Genomic DNA, 20083 nt, shown 5'->3' with positions numbered 1-20083 from the left:
TAGTACTCCAGACACAGTCTCACAAGGGCAGAGTAGAAGGAAGCCATCCCTCCCTCTCCCTATCAGCCATCCCTTGTTGTTTAGATACTCACCACTGGGTCTTAGCAGAGTAGAAATATTCTTTTTTCTTTCTTTCTTTTTCTTTTTTTTTTCTATCTACTGTGCCAACACATTGAAGTTGATAAACCAAAGTTTGGCACGAAAGACAACAAATGCTAGAGATATGAAGAGACAGTGCTTCCTGCCTACTCTTAACTGGGAGCTGGGATGAGGGATGTTGCTAGTGGGTCAACTAAGACCACGGTACTTTTCTACGGTGGGGGGGAGGGAAGCTGTCTTTGCATGAAATGACTGCAAGCTGAGGTTGAATCAACAGCTGCTCTTTGGAAGGCGGGAAACATGGAACGGTGCGGCCGCCGTAAGGCGCCACGCTCTTCCGCCTTCTAGCGGAAATCGAACTACGCCTCCCGTCGTGCCCCGCGGGGATCGCAGGGGGAACAAGCTCTTCGCTGATTGGCTTCTTTTCTTCCATCTGCGGCCAATCAGATGCGCGGCTGCTGGGGGGATGTGCTCCACGCGCGTGAGGCGGGCTAGCGTCCTGGGAGCCATGGAGCAGGAGCAGCAACAACAGCAGGGGGAGGTGAGCGGCGGTGGGGTCGGGACGGCGCCGCCAGAGGCCTCCTGCTCCGACAGCGGAGCGCTGTGCAAAGCCCCACAGCACAGGCTGCGGGGCCCGGGCCGCCTCGTGTCCCGCGGGAGGCGCGCGGTGCGGGCTGTGTTGGCCGTGTAACGGCTGTTTGCGCGCGGTCCGCCTCCCCGTGTGGCGTCCGGTGTGGCTTCAGCGGGCCGTGAGGGTGGGGAAGAGACGGGGGCACTGCGGGTGTTCCCTCTCGGTAGCGCGTCTCTGCTTTCAGGCCCTTTTGGTTCCGGAGCAGCGATCCGAAGTTCTTTGCTTCCTGCGGGCTGAAGGGGGGTGCGAGCACAGAAGGGGCTGAGCTGCACAGTTCCTAGTGCCTCCCCTTGCAGTGCTCGCTGTGTTGATGCTGTCTTCTTGCTGCTGTCTTGCGAATTCCTAACACCTTTTCTCAGGTTGTTTTGCCCTTATTCTTAGCTTGAGGCTTTTCTGGTCGGCTACTTCAGTTCCCGTCTCTCTGCTCTCACGGTAACAGCTCAGGATGTGACCCTGCCTGGATGCCAGGTGTGATCGGATGCAGAGACGTGGTTGTAGGGAAAGGCTCTTTAATAAGAGGTGACCTGTTGAGACAGCTTCTGAACTGAGGTCAGCTCTGGTTTATGCAGTTTCCAAAGGACATAAACTCAACTCTGAAAAAGGTTGGCCAGCTGATCACAGAAACACCAAGGTTGGAAAAGGCCTTCAAGATTATCCAGCCCAATCATCCACCTGTCACCAATAGTACTTACTAAACCATGTCCCTCAACACAAAATGCAAACGTTCCTTGAACACCTGCAGGGTCAGTGACTCCACCACTTCCCTGCGCAGCCCGTTCCATTGCCCGACCACTCTTCCAGAAAAGAAAAGTAGTATATCCTAAAATCTGATGTTTTGTTAGTTTTGGTGGCCAGAGCGTGTAACTTGGTACTCTATGGGAAGCTCACGGTGGCTTTGATGATGGTGTCTGCACTGCTGTGCAGTTGTTGAAAGAGACAGTGCCTGGAAGGACGCGGGCTCTTTCCGTCTTTGTCAGTGTGCCTGTGAAGTTCCCTGCATTCATCCCACATTCCTCAAACTTTATGTCACTGCAGCTCCATGGCTGTGTTTTTTCCTCTTGGGAAGCAACGTACAGCATACAGTCTTTCTCTAAGGGAACTTGTTGCAGGAGGAGCAAGGCCAAGTGCAGGGTGCTGCACTTGGGCCGGGGTAATCCCACGTATTTATACAAACTGGGAGAAGAACCCTTTAAGAGCAGCCCTGCAGAGAAGGACATAGGGGTCCTGATGGATGAGAATCTGGACATGAGCCAGCAGTGTGCGCTTGCAGCCCAGAAGGCCAACTGTGTTCTGGGCTGCATTAAAGAAGGGGTGGCCAGGAGGAACAGGGAGGTGATTGTCCCCCTCTACTCAGCTCTTGTGAGGCCCCATCTGCAGTACTGCGTCCAAGGCCTGGAGCCCCCAGCACAAGAAATATGCAGAGCTCTTCTATCAGGTCCCGAGGAGGGCCGCTAAGATGATCAGAGGAGACCCTGCACATAGCAGGGGGTTGAAACTCGATGATCACTGTGGTCCTTTTCAACCCAGGCTGTTGTGTGATTCCTTAAACTCCTGAATTTGAGATTGTTGCATGGATTTCTTGCACAGTCCAAGGCTTCTCTGTGGTCCTGAAGGCTTCCCAGCAGTGAAGGCAAGCTTGTGAATGTTTGGCATAAAATGTCTGTTTTAAAGCAGTCAGTTTCTTTTGTTAGGTGGTGTCTTCCATTAGCAACACAACTTCATCTTTGGAGAGGGTGGAGGAGGAAGGTGAGGAGGAGGAGGAAGAGGAGGAAGAGGATGACTTGGACATCTTTGGAGGCTATGACAGCATCCGGAGCTACAACAGCAGCATGGGCAGTGACAGCAGCTCCTGTCTGGAAGAATCTAGTGATGATGAGGTGGCAGATCGGGAACTTGGGGATCTTCCACTCTCCCCTGTGCACCAGCCACCCACGGGCCGGATTACAGAAGACAGTGGCTCTGAGCCAGGTAGTGCCCATTCTGGTGTGTGTGATGGAAGGAGTGAGGGCTGGTGGAAAGCAAAGGGTGTGTGATTTCCTTGTGAGTATGTTCTGGGAGCAGAACTGGACTGAGACTGCAGGTTCTGGATTACATGGGGGACCCGCTATGTGCAGTGGGGATTGCCTGGGCTTAGATCTGTCACTTGTAAAGCATAGACCCTGCTAACTGCTCATGTTTCTGTGCTTTTCCTCTCAGCTGTGTGCGAGATGTGTGGGATTGTGGGAACCAGGGAGGCTTTCTTCTCCAAGACCAAACGTTTCTGCAGTGTCTCCTGCTCCAGAAGTTACTCCTCGAACTCCAAGAAGGCCAGCATCCTGGCCAGACTGCAGGTGAGTCAAAACCCATCCTCCTTCCCCAGGGATAGAGCAGAATGCCCCTGTGTACAGGAATAGATTTTTGTTGTCTAGTGAGGTCTCAGGTTGCTCTTACCAGTGGTTTCTTATTTCCGATGAAGCCCTGTATAGGAAGTGCTGAGTCACGGCCTGAACCTCTGATTGATCACCTGAGGCGAGCCATGAGTCAGCCAGAGGAGCACAGCTGAAGGCAATTCACCTGTGCTGCCGGAAGGGGTGGAGCCAGGCTGCACTCCTCCTAGACCTATTTAAGAGCTGGCTACCAGAAGGGAAGGATCTCTTCTGGAGATCCCCTCTCTTGGTGTTTTGTGGTGAGCCCAGCTGAAGGGTAAGCTCTTCTACTTATTCTTTTTGTTATCGTTGTCTACTTTGCCTAACTCTCTTGATTATATTGTGATAATAACATCTTGATATCTATTGATTATACAAGCCCCCAGCGACAAACATACCAGTTGAGAGGTGTTGTTTCTTAGAAGCTGGGGAAGGACATAGTTACATTTTATTTGTTGTATCTTCTAGTTCCTGAGAGCACTGTAGTAACCTGAAAATCGTCTCTGGAGAGATGTGCATCTCCTGCTGGCCAGTTGCAAGCTTCTCTTTCTTTCTATTCCACTAATGTTCCTTCTTTTGTAGGGGAAGCCGCCAACGAAGAAAGCCAAAGTCCTGCACAAGGCAGCCTGGTCTGCCAAGATCGGGGCCTTCCTCCATTCACAGGGCACGGGGCAGCTGGCAGATGGGACGCTGACAGGCCAGGATGGTGAGTGTAGGCAAGTCATGAGGAGGTACATCTTTAGGAGGTGTGACCGCGAGATGCCTCACTCTGATTTCTCCAGAGATGCTGGAGCCCCAGAGGTGGCCCCAAAACTCCATTTCTCAAGAGCAAGTGACACCACTTATGGGATCTAGCTGCCCTTCAGGGAAAATGCACTCGAATACAGAGTCCCTGCTCACTGGGTGGCATGTTGTAGCCTGGAGGTAATTGAGTACTGTGTGCTTTTAGATAAACCTCTTTGCCTTACTTTCTTCTGTTGTCTGTTTCTAGCACTAGTCCTGGGCTTTGACTGGGGAAAGTACCTGCAGGAACATGGCTTCAAGGCAGCTCCAGTCAGCTGCTTCAAACACGTGAGTTCTTTGCTGTGCCTCACTGTGTGCGTGGTACATGTTGCATGCACTGGGCTCTGTGGTGGTGAGTGGAGAGAGGCCTGGGGAGAGGGTTCTTGAGCACTGTTTGTGAGGAAGGGAGCTGGGGTTTCTCACAGCCAAGAGTGGGAGGGAGTCCCATGGGGGGAACCTTTAATTTCAAGGGTGGAAGCAGAGGAGTACTGCCAGTGGTGATGTGTCTTTACTGGGGTGGGTTTGGCTGGGTTGGATGGCAGACAGTTCCCAGCTGCCTCTGTGGTTTCTTTGGTAAGTACCACATGCAGTGATGTGCAAGGAGGAACAATAACTGTTCCTCCAGCAGGTCTGCTTCCTCTGACAGTGATTGGCAAGCCCTGTGAGCCAAGGAGCCAAGGCAGAAAAAATTGAAGGATAGCAGCAGCTATATTCTCTCTCTGTTAAAATAATTTGATCTGTGATTAGTATTAACAAAATTGGTTTTTTTTGAGTATAGATCAGGAAGATGATGGCAATTTTATTGATGATTTGGGATTTTCATACTATAGAATGGCAGCAAGATAGGTCACCCTGAAAAGTAATGCCTCTTAGTTCCATGGAAACTACAAAAGATGCAAAGAGCACAAGAACAGTATTTGGTAGAGCAAATTCTCAACTACAAAGCACTACAAAACCTGGTCACCACCATTAGCTGAATCATAGAGATGAGCTGATGGAGACAGTCTTCATTTTGTGGTGTGGCAGCAATACGTGGCTATCTGGGACCTGGCTTGTCTTTCACATTGCTGTCTCCTGTGCTGAAATGCAGTACCCACACCTCACTATGCTCACATCCACTGTTTACTCTCTGCAACTGTTCAGCAATCATCAATGAATGTCAGTGGGTGCAGTTTTTTCCACATGGAGGAATTCAGTGACACACCTTTGCTTCATCCACACTTCCATGTCAGATGTCATTTTGTCAGACTGCCCCTCTGCTGCCCTCTGTCACGTGGCAACAGAATGGGATGGAATGTTGGCAGGAAGGTACAGCCTCTGCTGCTATGTCACTGTGGGCCAAGTAATGAAGTAGGAGGCATTACTTTCAGAGCAGCTCTCCTAATTTGAGATGGTAGAACAGCCAGCAATGAAAGAATACTTTTCTACCTCTTGGGATCTTCTATAAACACCCCAATGAAACGTTGGTCACAGTTTGGTTGCTGCTGGCAGGTACAGGAGGGATAAAGCATGCAAATCTTTTGTCTAAGGTGAAAGTGCTCAGACTGCCAATGTCCCTTTCCCATTGTGGCTGCCTCTATTCTTTAGGTGCCGCTCTTTGATCAGTGGGATGACGTGGTGAAAGGTATGAAAGTGGAGGTGCTGAACAGTGATGCTGTGCTCCCCAGCCGAGTGTACTGGATTGCATCCGTCATCCAGACTGTAGGTATGCCTCCAGTGCAAATGCCAACAGCCAGGCACAGCTGACTGCTGGGGGAAACTTGAGTGAGAAGAACAGAGCTGGTCATGTAAAGCATCAGCTCTTTGGAGCTCAGCAATTCATGGAATCATAGAATGGCCTGGGTTGAAAAGGACCACAGTGGTCATTGAGTTTCAACCCCCTGCTATGTGCAGGGTCGCCAACCAGCAGACCAGGCTGCCCAGAGCCACATCCAGCCTGGCCTTGAATGCCTCAAGGGATGGGGCATCCACAGCCTCCTTGGGCAGCCTGTTCCACTGCGTCACCACCCTCTGAGTGAAAAACTTCCCCCTAATATCTAACCTAAACCTCCTGTTTCAGTTTAAAACCATTCCCCCTTGTCCTATCGCTGGCTGTCCTTGTAAACAGCCATTCCCCCTCCCATTCATAAGCTCCCTTCAAGAACTGGAAGGCCAAAATGAGGTCCCTCCAGAGCCTTCTCTTCTCCAAGCTAAACAAGTCCAGTTCCCTCAACCTTTCTTGATAGAAAGAAATTGCTGAGGGATTTTGGAACAGGAAATACCGTGGTATAGAAGAGGGAGGAAAACAGCATCTGATTCCTTTTCTGGTTGCTGGGGTCTTTAGCAAGGACTGTTCCACCTCCATAATGGTTGGAGAAGCTCTGATAACCTGTGCGGAGTTCTGAGTTCCTTGTTGTAGGGAATAAACCTGTAGTACCCAAGACAGAGAAGAGAAATTATGTCCCTGATGCCTTTCTCTGGTTGTCTTCTCTATCCTGACAGGATACAGGGCCCTTCTGCGATATGAGGGCTTTGAGAATGATGATGGCCATGACTTCTGGTGCAATTTAGGCACAGTGGATATTCATCCCATCGGCTGGTGTGCCATCAACAGCAAGATCCTGGTGCCACCACAAAGTGAGTGTGGGACAAGAGAGACCAGAACACTGGCTTGGCTGCCTTTGGTTATGCATGGTACAGTGGGATGGGCACTCCTACCCACAGCTCTACTTGTGCTCTGCTGTGACAGTTGGGGTTGTTCACCCTGCATCTCCCTGTGGCTGACCCAGGGGGCTGCTGGGTGCCGAGCTGCTGTGTCACATCTGTGAAGGGATCCTAATGAATGTAGTCCTTCTTCCTTCTGACCTTCACAGAAACTATGTTTAGTTTTTGGAGGTTCATCTTGGATGCTGTTTCTGAGCAACACACTGGCTCCAGTTCTTGCTCAGCTAGCGGTTAGGAGAAGGAGGCTAGTTTAGCAAGATTCTGGCAAGTGGGTTTGTTTGGTAGGACTTACATGTTCCCTGTAATACCGCTTCCACATCCGGATGGGTGGAGCTGGATGTCAGCTTGGCGCAGTCCCTTCTGTGGTGGTGATCCCTCACAGGCCATCGTGAGGGTGAGCTGCAGAGTAGAGTCTGTCTGAGAGCAGAGAGAGTGTTGGAGTGTGAAAGCCTTCTCGTACAGATGAACTCTCCTCACTGAAGAGGAAGGGTGTAGCACAGTCCTTTGGTCATAAAGAGATGCTTTTTCCCTTATGCATGTCTAGCTATCCATGCCAAGTACACTGACTGGAGAAGCTACCTCATGAAAAAATTGGTGGGAGCCAGGACCATCCCGGTGGATTTCCACATCAAGGTGAGGCCTTGGTGAAGGCGGTGCTTCCTTTATTGCTTCTCAGGAAGCTGAGATGGTTTTTGCTGCTTGTTCCTGAAAAGCAGCAGAGAGCTCATGCTATGGAAGGTGTTGGAGGCAGGCAGATGTCTGTGTGTTTCTTCTCCCAGCATTCCACTCCCACCTGATGAGCAGAAATGGGGAGCACCTTCCCTTCAAAGATGGGCATTCAGTTTAGGCTGATTGAAGTGTCAGAGTCCATTGAGAGTGCTCTGAGTAATTCTATAGCACTCTGAGATCTCCAGTGCCAAAAATTCAGGTGTTCTTTAAGTGCCTTTGGGTATTTGCAGGTGAGTACAGGTAGGCTGTTATCAACAAGTTGCAGGTCTCCAAATAGTCCATCAGAAGGCAGCCAGTGACTCGTTGGGTCTGTCTGTAGCATAACTCCAGTGTTGGAGGTAGAGTTGGCAGGTGGTTTATCATGTTGCTCAACCTTTGGTCACAGTAAGATAGCAAAAATAAGGACCTGACCTCTTGAAGTCTACTGAAAATCCTATTATCCTTTGGGAAGCTGTACCTCTCTGTTCCCACCTTGGAAACCTTTATGGCCTCTCTTAGGGCTGAAAAAGGCACGCAACTCCCCATTCAGTTCCTGCTGAACAGAGAAGTGATATTTTTCTCACCTTCCATAATATTCCACATGCTGGCTAAGCATGGCTCCTGGTCTGTGGTACCTGTTGTAAAGCCACAGGACCAAGGGAGATTTAAGGTGGATGTGCCCAGCCATGCTGTCATGTTGTGGGGCTGGCAGCTCCCCGTGCCTCTGATGAATTCAGCCCCATGCACCACTTGCCAGAGATTTGGGCAGCTTTGGGCAGTGAAATGAGCTGAGCAGAGTGTGTGTGAAGGGGAAAGCCGTTTCTTTGAAGTCTTTGGGGAAGGAAGGCACTGTGTGCAATTGCCTCACCTCTTCTTGTTGTTGCCAGATGGCAGAGAGCATGAAGTACCCATTCCGGCAGGGCATGCGGGTGGAGGTGGTGGATAAGAACCACGTGTCCCAGACACGCATGGCAGTGGTGGACACTGTCATCGGGGGTAGACTGAGACTCCTCTATGAAGATGGTGACAGCGATGATGACTTCTGGTGCCACATGTGGAGTCCCCTCATCCATCCTGTGGGCTGGTCACGGAGAGTGGGCCACAGCATGAAGAAGACAGGTAGGGATCAGGCTCCCACAGGCATCTTTTGGTTTGCTATTGCTGCCCGGCTCTACTGTTAACACCAGTCCCATCGTGGTGGAAGATCAGGCATTTGTTTTTGTATGAGCTCTGGATCACAGCCTGTTAGAGGAAGATGTAGAGGGATTGACGTGTTTTTATTCATCTGATCTGATCTTGTTTAGCTTTTGAGTCCTCACAGATAACTGATAGCCAGCATGTTTTCTTGCTGCATTTGCTGCAGGTTTCTCACTTCTTTTGTGTTTTTTTTCCCCCGTTCCTTGAAGAAGAAAAGCGCAGTGACATGGCAAACCACCCCACCTTCCGGAAGATTTACTGCGATGCTGTTCCCTACCTGTTTAAGAAGGTAGGACAGGTCTTGCTTTCTGCCATGGCTGCAACACAGGGAGCAGTGATGCCACTTCCTTGAGTATATGTTGCTTTGTGGGCGTTAAGGGTGACTGGTCTGTTCCCCTTTCAGCTATAGGACAGTGAAGTATTTGGGGTGTCAAGGCAGGGGAAAGTCAGAATAATAAGGCAGGAAAACTAAAAGATGGCATCAGATTGAGGAGCTCAACTGAGTAGTGAGCAGATGCTCAGAGTTTTGAGTAGGAGTAAACAGGTGGGGCCTGAGATCAGAAGGAGGCTGCTGCAGAGCAATAGCCAGATGCTCAGTCTGGCCTGAGTCTTGGCAGCAACTTGCTGGCATAAGGGCAGTATTGTGCTGTCTGCCTCTTTACACTGTATTTTAGTTCTTTATTTCCCCTCCCTTCTTGTGTTAATCCGGTTTGCATCTGGGGCAGTTGGTGTCAGCATGGGGCTGTCCCACACCCCTGACAGTACATGGTGTTCTGGGTTCTCCTGTAGGTTCGTGCTGTATATGCTGAAGGTGGCTGGTTTGAGGAAGGCATGAAACTGGAGGCCATTGACCCTCTGAATCTGGGCAACATTTGTGTGGCCACTGTTTGCAAGGTAAGTTTTGGGTGGGGAAGAGGTCTTCTGGCTTTATCTGAGACATTCCAGCCTTTCCTGAGGTCTTTGCAAATGGATAGGACTGGGTAGAATTTTGCCTGGGAGACAGGAGAGCTGTAAAGTGGAGCTATCAAGAGAAAGGTGGGCAGCTAGGATATGGAGGGTGTCTTCTGGGCTGGTATTGGAAAGTAAATTGCTCCTCCAGGTTTGCTCACGAGGGTGCTCTGCATCTCCCAAAGCGGGGTTTACTTGGGATTTCCCTCAAGAAGGGAACTGCTGTAACCACCCCAGGCAGAAGGCTGTGATACCTGGGGTCTGGCAGGGGGAATCCAAAAAACTTTTGACTGGAAAATATTCCCTTTAGCCAGCTCTTCAGAATGCTGAGAGGCTGGGGGCAGTTGTGCTTACAACATTTTGTCAGTCCTAATTAGCTGCAATAGACGTTATGAAAGGAGTCTCACTGCTGTAAGTAGCTGCCTACAGCTGGATTGGGTGACCTTCCCTTCAGCCCAGTAACAAACTCACAGTGTGTCCGGTGTAGAGGGGGCTCTGGGCTGCCAGTAGGATCTGGTTTTGGGGGACAGCAGAGCTCCCAACTTTTATGGCGGAGCCCTGATCATGAAACTGATAGTGTCAGTTCCAGTCCTGCAGCAGTTGCTGCTCTGAGGATTAGCTTATGCTGGCTGACATATCAGGAGAAGCTTCTGTGGATCCTGGAGCATATACTAAAATCTGTTAAAATATACTAAAAAATACTGCATTTCACTGTCTAGTGGCAATGGTGGTTCAGCTGTGGGTGCTGTGAGATCTTTTGAAAGGAGAGACTTTAGAGCACTTTTGCCTTTCCCTCCTATCTTAGGTGCTCCTGGATGGATATCTCATGATCAGCATTGATGGAGCCACACCTGATGATGGCTCTGACTGGTTCTGCTATCATGCTTCCTCACATGCCATCTTCCCTGCCAACTTCTGTCAGAAGAACAACATTGATCTGACCCCTCCAAAAGGTGAGATTTGGATTCTGGCCTGTGGCAAAAACCTGTGTGCAGAATCTGCTGGACTGGGCTTTTCTGGGAAGTGGCAGATTGAGATGAATCAAAACCTCTGTGTTCCACCCTTCCTGGTTTTTGAGATCTAGCTGACTGGAGGAAAAGCTCTCACTCAGTACTGAGTCTTGGTGAAATGAAGCAACGTCTCCAGAGGGCATCACTGTTAGTTTAGCACCTGAAGGATATGATTGACATGGGTGTTGCATCTTTTCTCTCTGCCCACTGGAGGGAGGTGCTGGACTGCCATGGAATCTGTACTCTAAGAGTATGTCCAAATCAGATTTACACGCTTTGGAGGTAGCTACTGTGTTTCTTTCTTGCCTTTTCTCTCAGCTGATCTGCCCGGTGGTTGTGTTTTTTCTCTGACCTCTTCTTCCTCCTTCAGGCCAAGATGCAAAGACTTTCAACTGGGAAAGTTACCTGGAAATGACAAAATCAAGATCTGTTCCGGCACGGCTCTTCAACACAGTGAGTGCTGCCCAGGAGAAGAGATGTGCTTGTAGTCAGCAAGAAAGGCCACAAGAGTTCTGTCTGTTGTCGAGTGGTTGAGGCTGGAAGGGGCTTCTGCGTCCATCTGTTCCAACCTGCTTGAGCAGGGACACCTAGAGCAGGGTGCCTAGGCCCACGTCCAGATGGCTTCTGAAGGTCTCCAGGGAGAGAGGGAGGGAGATCCTACAGCCTCCGTCAGCAATTTCTGCCTGTGTTCAGGCTTGAGAGTGGGCTTTTTCTTTCTGCTTGCTGTAGGCAAGCCTGTAGCTGTTACAGGGAACTGCTGTCCAGTATGGCTTTGGTCTGGATGCAATTGTCTTGAGTTTTCCTTTATCTTTTTAATGCACTCAGGACTGCCCAAACCACGGCTTCAAGGCAGGCATGAAGGTGGAAGCAGTGGATCTGATGGAACCCCGGCTCATATGTGTGGCCACGGTGAAGCGTGTAGTGCACCGTCTCCTCAGCATCCATTTTGATGGCTGGGACAACGAGTATGACCAGTGGGTGGACTGTGAGTCTCCAGACATCTATCCTGTGGGGTGGTGCGAGCTGACAGGTTACCAGCTTCAGCCGCCTGTTGTTCCAGGTGAGTGAAGACTTGACTCTGGTTTCTAATGCTGGAGGCAAAGGTGTCCTCCCTCCTTCTCTGTGAGCGGCTCCTCGTTTTGGCCCATTTGACAGCTTGGGCTGGGCTGGCTCCCACAAGTCCTTCTCTGCAGCCGCACAAGCTTGCAACTGGCAGAGGAAGGAGTGTGTGGTGAGGAGAAAACAACCTGAGGTTTGAGGTTGGCTCAGGTTCCCCTCGGCATCCCCACCTGCACACCAACAGAGAGCTGCTTGTGCTGAAGTTGGGTAGAGTTCAGGTGGTCCTGTCCCTGCACAGCTCCCTCTTCGTAAGCACACTACAGCCTTAGCCAGGTAGCAGGGGCACCTCAGGCACCGCTCCCTTATCTCATAATTTCTGACTCTGTGAAAGGTAAGAGTTTCCCTCTCAAGAGTTTGTTCCTTTCCTTGTCACAGGGAGGCCATTGCCTCACCTCTGCAGATTACTTCCTCTTGCATCCAAGCTACAGAGCTCATTTTCTCTGCCTGTTCCTGCCCAACGTGCACTAGGCCTCTCTCCCCTGTGCTGCCCCAGCCTGCCACCCTGTGCCCTCACGTGGAAGCACAGACAACAGCTGCACTAGGGCCTTGCTTTCCCCTCAGCCGGTTGTCTGGGGAAGAGGGCGCTGACTCGGGGGGACGGGTGTATCTTGTTTCTCGCTTATATCACTTCATCCCAGTTACCTACTGGTTGTGGGACTTGGCTTTCGTTTCCCTCTCGTCTCTATGGCAGAGCTCACAACTCCAGTGAAGGCCAAGGAGGTGCCCAAGAAGAGGAAGAAACCCTATGGAAAGAAGAGTGAGTGATGTTTGATTAGTGCCCTCCCGCTCGCTCGCAGGCTGGGCCCAGTGAGAGGAACCCTGTGTATGATCAGAGCAGGAGAGAGAGGCCTCGTCTTGCTGTGTGTGCTCTCAGTCAGCTCTGGGTGTGACAGCTCAGCTTCATCCTTCTTACTCGCCCCCATTACCCAAGAGCAGAGCGCTGTGCGTGTGTGGGAAGGCTCTGTCTCACAGTCTTTTCTGTTGGCTGAGGTACAAATGGCGCTTGTTTGCAGGCGTGAGGTGTGCTGCTTTCCCACCATGTCTGTGGTAAGAGGGAGTTTCTTGGCCACAGCTGGAGGGCAGCCAGAAAGCAGCCCTGGCTGCTTCGTGCTGAAGGGAAGAAAGCCTTAAGATGGCTGAAGAGGCCAGTAGTGGGGCTGGACCGTGTCACTGTTCTACCTTGTCCTCGTTGCTGTCGTTGTTGCAGTAGATATGGCAAGTCATGCATAGACGGGCAAGGAGTTCATTCCTGGGGGGTGGAGAGGAATGGACATCTAAAGAGTACACAGACACTGAACCTAAGTAAAAACGTCAGCTAAAATGGAAAATATCAATGCTACAGTGTCCATGCCCTGGAGCCACCGTGCCCATTTCTTAGGGCTAGACCCAGACAGGTAAGCAAATCTTGAATGGACTCCAACAGGACCAGCTCCTGGGAATTTAGGCACATGCTGAAGTCCATTATCTCTAATGAAGGACAACACGGAGGAGCATATGTTGAAATGATGAATGTAGAGTTCTTCTTCAGTAGCTCCTTTTTTTTTTTTTTTTTTTTTTTTAGTAACCAGTTGGCAGCTAATGATGGTGCAGTTTGCTGGTTGGTTGCGCTGGTCCCTGGCCTGTGGCTTCTCAGTGGAGCTGGGGTGCTGATCTACCAGGGGAAAGAAGTGCACATTTTCCTATGCTTTGTTATCTCTTTCTTAAGGAAAAAAGTTACCTGCCAAAACCCGCACCATCAAGCAGACGGTCAAGAAGCCTCCCGTCTCACGGCTAAAGCGAGAAGCAAAAGCTTCCAGCAAAGCTTTGCCAGATCCAGCACCTGACGAGAGTAAGGGAATGCGTTCCTTGACCCTGTAGCAATGTGCAGCTCTCTGGTGCTGGGGAAGGGGGTTGGGTAAGGGTGCTTGGTGTGCATGGGGTGGGGTCTCAGAAGAGTTCCTGTTGCTCATAAAGGCTTAATTTCACCTTTGCGTGGGCAGATAGAAGGTGGACCACACTGGCTTTCCCTGTATTGATTTCCCCTTCTCTTTTTCCTTTGCTAGTCATTGCTGTGCAGGTGAAAGAAGAAACCATCGACCCCTTGGAGGCAGAGTTTGAAACCACAGAGCTTCCTGTTCCTATCAGCAGCATAAAGCAGGAGGACACAGACTGATCTTGGAGCGTCCTGCGGTTGCCTCACTTCATCTGTGGCTCTTTGGGAAAGGTCCTGTCAGTGAGGAGTAGAAGACTTAGAGGGGCCTTCTCTCTTTGTGGCAGGCCACCCTGCATCATCACATCTCTGCTTTCTTGGTGAGCAAGAAGATTGCCCCCAGGCCTGTAACTTTAAGCCTTAGCAAATAGACTCAGAAAAGCCTCAGGCTTGCAGAGGAGCATGAATGGGTAGCTGCTGGCAGTGTGCTCCCTGCCCCAAAGGCATCTTTTCGAGCAGAAACCGCTGATGGGGACAGAGGCTGCCAAAACACAAGAGGGCAATCTGGGCTCTCAGCTGCAGCTGGAGGTGTCAAAGATGTGATTTGAGATGATGTGTGCAGGTCACACGTGTCAGGGAATCAGCTGCTGTGCTGTGCTCTCTGGGTGCAGCCACTGCCTTTGGGAAGGAGAAGAAGAGTGGAAAAGGTGAAAATGGAAAAGGAATGATGATGCCTCTTAAGAGAGCAAGAGAGCTCTTTGTGTACCATCACTTCTTGCTTTGGAACCCAGAACTGCAGTGTGCATGGTGCACAGTTTGAGATTTTTATTTTTTAGTAGTTCTACTGTAAATTTGATCAACAATATGTATCCTAAAGCCCTGTGCATTAAATGAAGGAAGAAGCCAAAGGCTTGTGTCATGTTTTCCAGAATACTAGGGCAACCCAAACTGGGGAGCAGAAAAACAAATCGGAAAGGTCAAGTAGCAACAGAGACAAAGAAGCTTTCTAAGTACTCCTGTGAGCATTGTACAGGTGGGGAAGTGCCTGTCTTGTCTGTGGTGCTACAGGCCCTGTGTGGCTGCAGCACATCTGCCTTGTCAAATGCTGCAGGGAAATGACAGCTGTGCAGGACAGTGTCTTAGTCATGAAATGGCTGCCTTGGCCACATGCCCCTCTCCAGTTTCCAGGCAAGAGCCTGCAGTGCCAAAATAGTTCATGCTTTAGAAAGTGCTTTGTGACAAAATAATCATAATAAAATGGCAATGATGGCAAAACTGGTTAGTGAACACTGGAGAGAGTGAAACACGAGTGAAAAAATTGTGGAGGATCAGTGTCAAAGCTGATGGGCGAACTGGGCCATTGCAGTCTGCCCTGTAAATGTCTCCCTGGGTCTCTGAGGAAACTTCTGGCCCAAAAAGGGCCAATAGAAAAGTGTTATGGAAGCAGCCTGTTGTGGGGTGTTAATGAAGGCAGGGAAAGGGGTGTCCCTGCAAACCCCCTGCAGGGGATCCTGTTCTGGGGCAAAAGCAGAGTGTTTCCTCTCTTCCCCTCCCAGTGGTGCCAACCTATGGCCTGTTGTAGGGAATAGGCCAGGTACGCTGCTTATGAATGGGATGGGTGAACCACTGATCAAACTTTGCAAAAAGGAGAACGATTTCAATCTGCTTTTGTTTTAATTCTAAGGAGCAGCTGGGAATTCAGGCAGTGTTTTCTCTGATGAAAATTTTTAAGTTTTCTCCTCTAAGATTTGAGCCAGCATGGGATGCTAGAGCTGCTTCCAGTCTGTTTCAGCATTTCTGAACCTTTGAAAGCAGTCAAGGAGAAAGAACATTTGTGAATTCCAGCTTTTCCGCTCGGCTCTTGAAGGCTTGTGAAGGTAAAGCAAGCATATGGCTTTGCTGTTGGAGTCATCGGATAAAGCACATAGCAAACACTGCGGAAGCTTGCACACAAGTCCTTTACAGGATAATGTGCCTCTGTGGTCTGCAAAGACAAACCTTGCATCTGTCATACTTGGCCAGGACAGGTCAGCATCACTCCACTGTGGCCAAGCTCTCTCCTTCATACCCTGTACAAGCTCTGTGTTGCTGCAGCAAGGACAAGCCCAGGAAACTGCTCTGACCGTGCTGTAGGTACAGCCCTGTAGCACTTCGCATACGTTTCCTAAGCTTTGTTTTTCCTGAAGCCTCTGGATGATGGTTTTTCTGACCTCTTCTTCTTGCTGGGTTTCCTTGCAGCCTTAGACTTGTCAGCACTGGCTCCTCTGGCTCTCCAGCCGGGACAGTTTTGGAAAGTGGTGGAAAACTTCACCTTCTGCCCCTGGGCTTCTGCAGGGGATGCGCAGGTGGCCCCAGTGCGCAAGTTGAGTTTCTCAATCCACCTGGAAATGAGGCAGAAGATCAGAGGAGGAGCAAAAGATGAGGCAAAACTGCATGTGAGCAGGTATGAATTGTTGCAAAACCTCTTGCTCAGGGCCTCACCTGCCTAGGCTTGGAATATCTGCTCATCCCTGTGCATCACTGCTCTTCTTACACTCTTTTTGCCACACAGATGTGTCTTGCAGGACTAGACCTCCCTGCTGAACCCATGTCACCAGTTGGGCAGCTCTAAGTGTCCCTGTGACTGTGTCCCCTCACAGCACTCACCTGTACAATGGAAGCAGCCGGCAGTTGCAGTGGAAAGGCACATCCCTCAGATTGAGGATTTCCAGCCCTGTGAAGTTGCTCATGTTAGGAATGCTGCTCATTTTGTTGCTCTCCAGATGCAGGCTTTTGATCTTGGGTCCAAGTCCAGCAAAGGCACGGGGGGAAATCTGCAATGGAACAAGAGTGGGGCAAGGGGATCACTGTTAAGAGGAGCAAACTCTACTTCACAGCCACTCTGGAGAGCTGAGAGCCTGTCCTGAATCTGGAGTACCCATCAAAGAGTAGCTCTAATCAGCAGTGACTACGGGTCGTGTTCTAGGACTCACTAGATCCTACCCAATGTTTCTGGGAAGAAGATGATGTACAGGTCACAGAGTGATCTGGGCACTGTTAAGAGGTGCATGGTCTGTATGAGATTGGTGTTAGCACCAAATTCTTGACAAGGAGAAATTCAGGGTTATAGCAGAGGAGTCCTAGAGGAGGGATCATCAAAAGAGGAGAAATTGGGATTGAGGAAGGAGCGGTTTGAAGAAGGGTTACAGGAATGATCTGTACCCTGCCAGCATTTGCTGTCTTTAATGAACAGGGAGTGAGGCTGTCCCAGGTCAGCTGGGGGTGGGGCAGAAGCAAGACACAGCTCCATCCCAGCACAAGGAAGCTTCTCCCCCTGGTGGAGCTGGGGAGTGTCTCCCGAAGCTTTGGGAGCCTGGGGACTTTCAGGGGGTAGAGGTTCCTACAGGGGCCTGTCCCCTGCTCACACGCACCTGCTCCAGCCCCATGTTGTCCAGATAGAGGTGCTGCAGGCTCCCAGCCACCGGCAGGAAGGCGCCATCCCTGATGTGCTTGATGGGGTTTCGGGACAGCTTCAGTTCGGTCAGGGCAGGCAGGTGCTGCAAAGATGATGTGGGCACCTCCTCCAGGGAGTTCCTCTCCAGGTGCAGCTTCTCCAGCATCTTTGTGGCAGCCAGGGCAGCAGGGCCAATGCTCCTGATGACATTTCCAGCCAGGCTCAGCCAGCGCAGCCCCGCCAACCCTGCCAGGTCACCTTTGGCCAGCTCCCCAATGGCATTGTGCTGAAGGTGGAGGGAGAAGAGGTTGGGCAGGAGCTGGAAGGCACCCGAGGGCACCTGTGTGAAGGCGTTGTGATCCAGGTGCAGGTAGGCGAGCTGTGGGACCCCCTCAAAGGCAGTGGGCACCAAGGTGCTGAGCTGGTTGTCAGAGAGGTAGAGGTAGACCAAGCTGGGCAGACCCCGCAGCGCCCCAGGGTGTAGCTCTGTGATACCACAGCTCTGCAGGTGGAGGGACACCAGTTCCTTCAGGCCCAGGAAGGCACCCGCAGGCACCATGCCCAGGGCATTTCGGCGTAGGTCAAGGAGCTGGGTGTCTGTGGGGAAGCCACGAGGGATCTTCCGCAGGCCTCTGTTCTCACAGTTCGCATGGTGGAATTCAGGGGAGCAGGTGCAGCCCGTGGGGCATGGCCCACTTGTGGTTCCCCCAGTCTGCACCGAGGGCACGGTGGGATTGGGGACGGGCACCTGGGGCTCCCCGCACTTCATTTCAGAGGGCCTCAGGGAGTCGAGGGGTCGGCCCTGGACAGCTGCGGGGGCCACGCAGGTCCCCTCTGTCTGCACTCTTGCCCGCCCCATCCAGCGGTGGAAGGGGAGCAGGAGGCAGGAGCAGAGCAGGGGGTTCCCAGCCAGGCTGATCCTCCCCAGCCCCCCGGCCCCCACCAAGGCAGGGAGCCCCCGCAGCTGGTTGTGTGCCAGATCCAGCGTCCTCAGCAGGGGGCTGCGGGAAAAGGCATCAGGTGCCACGTCCTGCAGGGCCGCATGCTCCAGGGAGAGGTGCTGGAGGGAGGCCATGGCCACGGCCTCCTCGGCCAGGTAGGTGATGGGGTTGTGGCCCAGCTCCAGCCGTGTGGCCTCGCTCAGCCGTGCCAGAGCCTCGCTGGGCAGCGCCTGCAGCTCATTGTGGTCCAGGCTGAGCCTGCGCAGGGCAGGCAGGGCCGTGAAGGCTTCAGTGCCCAGCACGTGGAGGGCGTTATGGGACAGCCGGAGCCACCTGAGGCTCTGCAGGCCCTGAAAGACCATGTCTGGGAGGTAGACCAAGGCGTTCTCCCTCAGATCGAGGAGGGTGAGGGACTCCAGCCGGCTAAAAGCGCCCGGCTGCATTTCCTCGAGGTTGTTCTGCCGCAGGATGAGCTGCTGCAGGGAGGACAGTCCGTCCAGGGCTTCCTGGTAGAGGACAGTGATGCTGTTGGAGGCCAGGTTGAGGTGAAGCAGCCGCCCCAGCCCCCGGAAGGCCCCTTCTTCCACCCTTTCCAGCTGGCTGTTGCTCAGGTCCAAGCGTGTGAGGTAGGGTGTGCTGAGGAAGGCTCCGGCTGTGACCACCTTGAAGCTGTTGCCCCGCAGGTCCAGCTGCTTGGTGAGCTGTGGGTCATGCAAAGCCCCGTGTCACCGCGGGGCTGTGGCTCACCCCCTCCCATGCCCAACGGTTCCTCACCCACCTCGGGGATGGTGTCAGGTATGGCTGTCAGGTTCTGGCTGAGGCACAGGACGTGTGCACGGAGGTTGTCACAGACGCAGACCGCAGGGCAGCGGGCTGCAGTCATCCCTCCCGGTGCCAGAGCCAGCACCAGTGCCAGCAGGAGCAGCTCCATGCTGGGGCACCTGCGGCCGAGGAGAGGAAGAGGTGAAGGAAGGCAGCAATGCTTTTCTCACCCCAAACAGTACGGGGCTTCGGTAGGAACTGATGGGGCATCCGCTTGTTGCGGCACACACGAGGCCACTGGCTTTGAGCAGCCGTTCTGAGCCGCCACGCTGCGCCCAGAGCTCCTCCAGCCGCGGTGCAGAATAATGCTCAGCTCTGTTCAGCGGCAGCAAGGAGCGGGTTGGTTTTGGCAAAGCGACAGCGAGCTTCATCGGAGGGTACCGGAGAGGGGCCAGGGCTAGGGGGAGCACAGAGGGCTCCCACCACCGTTGTGCAATGGGGCCGACAGGGCTCAAACACGTGGGAGCCACCGTGCTGCCCACCTTCTCACCCCGATCCCGGCTCTGCTCTCCTCGCCCTCGCACTGCGGTCACATCCCCCCGGCGACGCAGCGGCCCCAGGACACCAGCGCTGCCCTCCCCCTCTTTTCCACACACCTTTTGAGCTTCACGCAGCGGGTCCCAGGTCCTCGAGAGACGGCAAGGAACGAGGGGGAGAAGCTGTTGCTTCCTGCTGCTGCTCGGCTCCTGCAACACCGCCCGCCTCTCCGTGCCTGCACCGGTATTTGCAAAAGCAAGCGCTGAACGGGACGCCTTGTGTCCCTTTCCCAGCAGCGCTGGCTGGAAGCAGCCAGGAAGGGGGGAGGAGGCAGCGGCTCAGCCGTCACCTCCTCGTCACCTTACGGGACTGGGATTCTGGGCGGCTGCAGGCTTCACGATGGAAAGCAGGCTGCTGGGCAAAATGTTTTAGCTCTGCCTCCAAGGAGTCCAGTCCTGCTCTCTCTCCTTACCACCGGATCGCTGCACGCAGCCGGAGCTTCTCCTCCCCTCTGCCACCGCTGCTTTGCTGCGCTTAGAAAATTCGAAATAAATACTCTGCCTTCAGGGTTTGGTGCACAAGGCAGGCTGAAGCAGCACTGCTGTCCCCCCCACCTCAGCCTGATTTTCACATTCTAGAGCAACAAGTGCTCAAGGATCCCACACCAGAGCCACAGGAGGGTTGGGACCTTAGAAATTACAAACTGTTTCACTTCTTGTTTGCTCCCTCCAGCTTGCAGTAACACTTCTGTTTGCAGGTGTTGCCAAAGGAATAAAAGGGGACCAAGGAAAGGAGGCAGGGCCCAGCCTTAGCACAGAGCTGAGTGCTGCCATCACAGCCTCCATTCCATTCCATTCCATTCCATTCCATTCCATTCCATTCCATTCCATTCCATTCC

At 52.3% G+C, this 20083-nt stretch overlaps 2 protein-coding genes across 5 annotated transcripts; one reads left to right on the top strand and one right to left on the bottom strand.

The window, feature by feature from the left end:
• The first annotated feature begins 564 nt into the window (after positions 1-564).
• Positions 565-14420, top strand: L3MBTL2 (L3MBTL histone methyl-lysine binding protein 2). 3 transcript variants are annotated; one of them, XM_042816134.1, is made up of 17 exons: positions 565-640; positions 2422-2698; positions 2927-3060; positions 3718-3841; positions 4127-4206; positions 5506-5623; positions 6400-6534; positions 7166-7254; positions 8217-8448; positions 8739-8815; positions 9316-9420; positions 10280-10427; positions 10855-10937; positions 11310-11544; positions 12295-12360; positions 13309-13431; positions 13646-14420. In XM_042816134.1, exons 1-17 carry the CDS (start codon positions 566-568, stop codon positions 13753-13755), a joined length of 2211 nt encoding a protein of 736 aa, XP_042672068.1. In that variant the 5' UTR covers position 565; the 3' UTR covers positions 13756-14420. The 3 variants fall into 3 exon arrangements, with proteins under 3 accessions (XP_042672068.1, XP_042672067.1, XP_042672069.1); XM_042816133.1 differs by having other exon boundaries at positions 8736-8815; XM_042816135.1 differs by lacking the exon at positions 12295-12360 and having other exon boundaries at positions 8736-8815.
• Positions 14421-15156: 736 nt separating this feature from the next.
• On the bottom strand, positions 15157-20051 carry CHADL (chondroadherin like). Of its 2 annotated transcripts, XM_042816137.1 has the most exons (6): positions 19551-20051; positions 19305-19420; positions 18665-18827; positions 16923-18587; positions 16159-16325; positions 15157-15893 (listed from the first exon to the last, which is right to left on the bottom strand). In XM_042816137.1, the coding sequence occupies exons 3-6, from the start codon at positions 18815-18817 to the stop codon at positions 15677-15679; spliced, it is 2202 nt and encodes a 733-aa protein (XP_042672071.1). In that variant the 5' UTR covers positions 18818-18827; positions 19305-19420; positions 19551-20051; the 3' UTR covers positions 15157-15676. The 2 variants fall into 2 exon arrangements, with proteins under 2 accessions (XP_042672071.1, XP_042672070.1); XM_042816136.1 differs by having other exon boundaries at positions 19305-20051.
• Positions 20052-20083: the final 32 nt, after the last annotated feature.

Source organism: Centrocercus urophasianus, unplaced genomic scaffold (assembly GCF_019232065.1).
Source record: "Centrocercus urophasianus isolate 14NV4802_14NV808 unplaced genomic scaffold, USGS_Curo_1.0 seq_15, whole genome shotgun sequence".
Lineage (NCBI taxonomy): Eukaryota > Metazoa > Chordata > Aves > Galliformes > Phasianidae > Centrocercus > Centrocercus urophasianus.
The sequence above is the reverse complement of the archived record's forward strand: the minus strand, read 5'-3'. Positions and strand labels throughout refer to the sequence as shown.